The 6,852-nt window shown below is 49.6% G+C and overlaps 1 protein-coding gene across 2 annotated transcripts in view; it reads right to left on the reverse strand.

Moving 5' to 3' along the window:
- Nucleotides 1–299: 299 nt before the first annotated feature.
- The window catches only part of LOC138350466 (MAGE-like protein 2), a 41,048-nt gene continuing 34,495 nt past the window's right edge, over nt 300–6,852 (reverse strand). Inside the window, exon 8 of one of the 2 annotated variants that reach the window (XM_069301386.1) lies at nt 300–3,276. In XM_069301386.1, coding sequence (XP_069157487.1) covers nt 3,200–3,276 — 77 coding nt within the window. In that variant the 3' untranslated portion in view covers nt 300–3,199. The remainder of the gene's footprint in view (nt 3,277–6,852) is intronic. The other variant, XM_069301385.1, reaches the window with a different exon arrangement.

Here is a 6,852-nt window from a genome sequence, read left to right on the forward strand (position 1 = left end):
AGGAATGTACTCCTGGACAGAGCACCTGGCACCAGCAAGAATGACAGAGGGTGGAAGGGTCCTACCATCAAAGGTAATCTTCACAACCCGGAGGGGTTGACGGCGACTACCACGAGGGGGACGAGTAAACGTGTCCACCTGGAGAATAGAATGGCCCTGGGCAGCGAGGATATGTCGAATATCGTCGTGGCAGTCGCGTAGGTCCCGAACACCGGTCGCAACATGGGGCGGGAGCAAAATAGTGCCAACACTGGCATTCAACTGAACGTTCTTCGAGACCCGAACGGGGGTCTCGCCAAGGCAGGATAAGGCAGCCAAGCGGGAAGCAGCATCCTGAGAAGGAGCAGCAACGACACGCGTACCGAGACGAGTGGGGTTAAAAGTAATGGAGGCATCCACGGAATCAATGAGATGTCGATGAAGGGAGAAATCGTCAGGAGGCGCAGAATCAAGAGGGAGGAGATCAAAATATTTGGCCCACGAAGCGGGACCAAACAAGGCTTGATAGGTAGCAGAACTGGAAGGAATCGAGCGAGGGCGGCCGTGACGAGAACGGCGGTGAGAACCCCCAGAGGGAGAGGGGTTAAAAGGCGCAGTAGTTACAACTAGAGAAGGAGCCGCGCCAGGGGACGAGGTAGTCACCACTGGGGGCTTGGGGCTCGACCCAACCACAGAGGAGGGAGGGGAGCCAGGGGAAGGAGTCAGAGAGGCCAAAGGAGGAGCAAGGTCGGGGCCCAATGCAGCGGAGGCTACAGAGCCCGGTCTTCCAATACGGACCGACTCGGGGGCTTGGTCGCCCACCCCACGAGCCTGAAAAGGGAAGCCAGAAGCAGCCGAAACAGGGGTTATCATCTTGACGAAATTACGAATTCACTCACGAATGTGCCCCCACACCCACCATGGAGCCACAATTAGAGGCAGGACACCCAACAAGAAGCTATCGCCGATCTTGTCGGGGCCTCCTAGGGGTGCGTCGTGAGTATACGCCCCACAAACGCCACCTTAAGAAACCGACAGTCCGTCGAGATCGGGTTCAGTGACGAAGTGGGGATTGACAATAAAAGGTTCCCCTCGCTCTCGACGTCGGGTACTGCAGTTCTACGGGTGCAAGAGTATGCCTCCTCAAGCACCCGGGCGTCAAAGTAGAAGAAGTCCAAGGGAAGAACCAGAACGAGCAAAAGGTCGGCAGGAAACGGCAAGCAGATAGGAGAAGAGGGGGGAGAAAAACGAAACAGAAGGAAAAGGAAAAGATGCCCAGCAGAATTGGAGAGGACGGCAGCAGGAGCACAAGGCTAGAAAAGGACAGAGGACTGTCCCAAGGAGCATCACACTCCGGCAGCCGCCCACTAAGCCCCCAGACGGCGACAACGAGCTGAGCGGGGAGGGGGACTAAGTAAGTAAGTAATTATCAAAAGAAGGCACCAAACCGGGAAGGCTATGTAGCACCATCAAATACGCAAAATAATCAGAGGGCGCTAAATATCACCAAGGACAAGATGAAACTAAACCATTTGTAATTTACAGTCAGTTACAACTAATTTAGCCTCCTCTTGGCTAAATTAGCACATTTGTGGTATCTACAATCAACAAGATTTATACTAAAATAATTGCTAAACAAATCACTAATGGAGAAACCTGCTCCAAATCTAACAACACAGTAACGCCCAGTTATTTACACGAACTACCCTAATTTGGTGTCTACAAATTGTACACAAAAATCAAGAGCAAAGAAATCAATTGAAAGTATGAGGAATGACCCTGAAGACAAGGGTGATTTCACAGTCATTATCATCTTGAGTGGTGAGATTACTCAACTATGTTGAAATGTTTCTCAAACAAATTAACTGTCCTGGATCGAACCAGTACTACGGAAATCAATTTTTTTTTTTAGTTGGCATATTGATTTAAACGATGTTTGCTGCTATTGTTGGATGTCTCAAGTCATTCCTACATATATCAACGACTAAGTGTTTGGACTAGTACAGGGGGTAGATATAACACCTAGACTGGCTGACAAGGCTGCTCTAGAGTATATACAACAGTATTCTTTACAAAGCTAAGTGTATATTATTTAAATATTTTACATATAAACATAAGATTAACTAATTATATACATATAACTCGCAATATGTTAACTTTCAAGGTACGAACCCTTAAGTATATTTTGTTTACATGTTTCACGTCATAAATGTCTGGAGTAACTGTTGTTTATCCCTCGTTGGCTTCGTCTCTGCCAAGGATTATGACTTCATCAAAATAAAGTTGTTGGTTTTCGCGACTTATGATGTCAAGAACATCGAGATCCTGTTCCTTCTGTATGATGGATGCCCTGAAACTCTCCACACTGTCGTAGGGGTTCAGCTGAGCCTCAATGTTTAGTCCTGCTGGTTTTAGGACAGGGAAAAATAATTCGTTTCCAGGAGCCTCCTTTGATCTCTGATGCTGTGAGGAGTTTCCTTCGTGGGGTGGATTAGATCTGAGAGAATAATTGTTCAGGGGATATGATGAGTCTTGTATGCGAGCCTTGACGTCCCTGTTATGTTTTGGTAGCCTGTGATGGCTGCTGTTTGGGTGCTTGTTGAAATAGATATTATGGTCCCGTGACGAAGTGACACCGTGCTGAGAAGGAAACCGGGTCCCTGGAGGGCCACAAGGTATGTAGGGCTGAGGACCAGGGCGGAAAACTCGCCGATTGGAGTAACCAGGTTCTAATCTGCGCTTCCAGCATGGTGGTCGATACTGACGGTGGGAAAGATTGTTGGGCTTAATCTGTTGGGGGTGGTGGTGATTTTGGGGGCCAAAGTCTTCTATTTCGAAGCTGTCGAGATGCGGCTCCTTGGAGATGAAGCTGGGAGAGATACCGAGCTCCCTGTTGGCACCGTTGCCGAGGTTGTCGCTGAAAAAGTCGTCGTGAATCTGTGAGTGTGTTGCATTGCCAGGGTAGATAGGTGGGTGTTGTGGACGCTGAGGTCCTTCGCGATGGATGGTCGGATACGGCGAGTCCTCATGGTATACTGGCAGGTGTGAAGGTCCTCCATGGTATGCAGATCGATGTGGAGGGCCCTCTTGGTAGAAAGGGAGATGTGATGGAGGCCCTGGGTGTACGGGGAGTTCGTAATAGTAAGTGTCTGAATGGGTATAAGGGCCAAGGAAGGCGGGTGGGGGATCACGGCCTGGAGGGAGTTCCTTGGCCACGACGTCAGAGTCGATACCCAAACCAACTACGGGCAGCAGACCGCCTGGAGGGCTGGAAGACCAGTTGAAGCGCACCCCAAACTGCAAGAAACATCAACGTGTAAACATAGTGACATCCAGCGCCGATTTATATACATTAAAACACACACACCACATTAAATATGCATAACCATTTTAAGCCTGCATCAAAATACTGAAGAGAAGAGAGCTATCGGGAGAAAACGCCAAGCCATTAACGACTATATAGCACTTGGAAGGGGTCAGGATAAGGATTTGGGATGGGACGGGGGAAAGGAATGGTGCCCAACCACTTGGACGGTCGGGGACTGAACGCCGACTTGCATGAAGCCAGACCGTCGCTCTACCGTCCAGCCCAAGTGGTTGGGTCAAAATACTGACTAGATGCAGCTCTAGGTGGTTTTGTGAGAAATTTAGTATATAAAATGCAACAAAATAGTAACATAGTTTAGTTCTTTGTTGGGATACGTGCAGTTCCTCTTCTCTGGGACACGTTTGTTACTAAAGCCAATATTGGGAACCACAAACTTCCTAACTCCCGGGTACCTATTTACTGCTAGGTGAACAGCGTCATTAGGTAAAAGAAAATTTGCCAAACCATTTCTGCCCCGCCAGAGATTTGAACCCGGGATCCCTGATTGAGAGTGAAGAACGAGCCCAACTGTACTACCGGTACCCCTCGGTAGTACTAGCCGCCGGCTTCCTGTCCCGCCGAGGCCACTATAGATATACTGTAGCCACACATTTCGATGTACAATAACTATACACTGTTTACACACAAACTCTGGCAATGAATTGTGTCTAACCATTTCACAGACTCTTGGATCACTAACAGAAATAGACAAGTCTCCCCAAAAATCCAGGTGAGGCTGTACACTGTGCATAAACTTTGAGGTGAAAGCAGACGTTATTTCCCCAACTCGTCCTCCTAAGGTTTCCCAACGTCAAGAAACTGTCGTATTAATGTGCGCTTATCCTATCGTATCAGAGAACCCAAAACAGAAAACGGGACAGTATGTCAATTTTGCGAGCCGCTAAAATTTGTGACCTTTGGTTAAGTATGCGTCAAAATACCGACGCTCTATTAGGAGGTGGTCATCAGAGAAGGGGGGGGGGGGGGGTTGCAGCCCCCTCTGATGTCTGCAGCATCCCTCTTGACGACTTACCCTGTGGCGAGGAGCAAGGACCTACCCTGTGGTGAGGAGCAAGGACCTACCCTGTGGTGAGGAGCAAGGACCTACCCTGTGGTGAGGAGCAAGGACCTACCCTGTGGCGAGGAGCAAGAACCTACCCTGTGGTGAGGAGCAAGGACCTACCCTGTGGTGAGGAGCAAGGACCTACCCTGTGGTGAGGAGCAAGGACCCACCCTGTGGTGAGGAGCAAGGACCCACCCTGTGGTGAGGAGCAAGGACCTACCCTGTGGTGAGGAGCAAGGACCTACCCTGTGGTGAGGAGCAAGGACCTACCCTGTGGCGAGGAGCCAGGACCTACCCTGTGGCGAGGAGCAAGGACCTACCCTGTGGTGAGGAGCAAGGACCTACCCTGTGGTGAGGAGCCAGGACCTACCCTGTGGTGAGGAGCCAGGACCTACCCTGTGGTGAGGAGCCAGGACCTACCCTGTGGTGAGGAGCCAGGACCTACCCTGTGGTGAGGAGCAAGGACCTACCCTGTGGTGAGTAACGTGGTCCTGGTGAGGGACGGTGAGCTGGAGGCCGCCGGCGAAGGTGCGTGTCTGGTGGGAGCGGTGAGCGCCCTGGCTAGCCATAGTCTGCCGTAGCACCAAAGCCAAAACACAGGCGGGTTAGTAGCTTGCTGCGAGGCTAGTCACGCGCCTTATACCCCCATATATATCTTCACACGAGGACTGGACTATCCACGATTTATTTTAGGTTAGGCTACGTTCTCGTTTCAGTCAGGCAATGTTCTATGGTTTAGCTTTGGTTATATTTTGGTTAGGCAAGGGTATATATTGCATTTGGTTAGGGTATGGTGCACACTGGTCTAGGGGATGTGTGATATTAGGTCAAGTTTGATCACAGTTGATAATATGGGTTTTGTGGCTAGCCTCCCATGCAACTAAGCGAGCGAATTTACACAAGGGTCTACAAAGCAATTGGATCATATTTAAATATTATTATAGGATTTTATGGTGACAGCATCAAGGGAAGGAAACTATCAGGGGGAAAGCATCAAGCCATTGCGAGGATATATATCACTTAGAAGGGATCAGGATAAGGATTTGGGATGGGACGGGGGGGGGGGAGGGGATGGTGCCCAACTATATGGACGGTCGGGGTTAAGACAGCATTGAGATTACTATTTGGATGGAAAGTTTCGGGAACAATGTTAGTATTGTCCAGTGTTCAGGGATCACTGGTATAAACCTACGAATGGTGGTAGACACTTGATCTTGATATTAATGAAGTGTGATAGTTTAGTTTACCCGAATTGGTATTGGAGAAAGAGCACAAGAATGGCAGATTAAATTTTACAACAGAACGATCAAAGATTTGTTTGAAAATACGACACGCCTTAACAAGGTCATTAACAAATTATCCACAATAGAAGATAAAATCAAGTAATGTAATGCGCGGTGGGAGTTGAGGTGTATAGTGTAGAGTAGGGTTTCCTACCGTGTACCTACAGTGAGAGGTAGGGTGTTTATTGTGTACTGTGGGGGTACACAATAAACAACTACAATACTCTACTACGCCACGTCATATAAGGGTGTAGCAACACTGCTCTACTGCACCGTAAAATTAACGTTGTGTACGTGGTGGGATACCATCCCCCCAACAACTATGATCAACACCGGTTTTTATCACATTTCCGTACATGTACGTTTGTGTTGCTGCCCCTCGCTACACTGAGGGTTACACAGTGTGTCAAGGTGTAGTATAATAAGGCATGCAGAGTGCTCGGTTAGAATTAGGTCTGGCGCCTAGTGCTGGAGCCGTGAATTCATTCCACACTCATTTGTGTCATGGGGGTATGAAAAGTGTGAATAGTGTGGAGTGTGTTTAACGCGGAGCATAGTGTTACTGTAGTGTGTGGAGGCGCGAGATGTGTGGCAAGATATTCTCTCATCAGAGCACTATACGAGTGTAGTGTTGTGGGACTGGTAAGTTAGGTTAGGGCACACGGACACACACAGGGACGCTATGAAGAGCATGCAGGACGCCTAGTAAGTTGGCACAGTTATGGACACGAGTATAAACTGGACATGCGTGGGGGAAGGAGATCAAAACCATAGGAGTGAGCAGGATATGGAAGCGAGCGAGGCAATGAACGTAGAGGAGATGCAAGAGTGGAGGCAGCAGAGCACTTGAGAGGCCCGTCTCACCTGAAGGAGTGTGTCTCCAGCGTGGCCAGCGGCGACCACACCGGCACCTAGCACCTCCCCAGCTACCTGCCCCACCAGGGACACCTGGTTGCCGGCTTCTCCCACCAGTCTCCGCAGCCTCTTCTGCACCTTCTCCCCTGCCTCCCGCACCTTCACCTGGGGCTGCCGCAGTTGCTCCTTCAGCATCTCTACCACGCCAGGGCGCCTTGGACTCCTCGCATCCCTCCTCCCGGGGGCGCTCGACGCATTTCCTTTCTGCCACTCAAAAGATACTGACTCACCAGAGAAGCTGTTTG

Source organism: Procambarus clarkii, chromosome 45, assembly GCF_040958095.1.
Source record: "Procambarus clarkii isolate CNS0578487 chromosome 45, FALCON_Pclarkii_2.0, whole genome shotgun sequence".
NCBI lineage: Eukaryota > Metazoa > Arthropoda > Malacostraca > Decapoda > Cambaridae > Procambarus > Procambarus clarkii.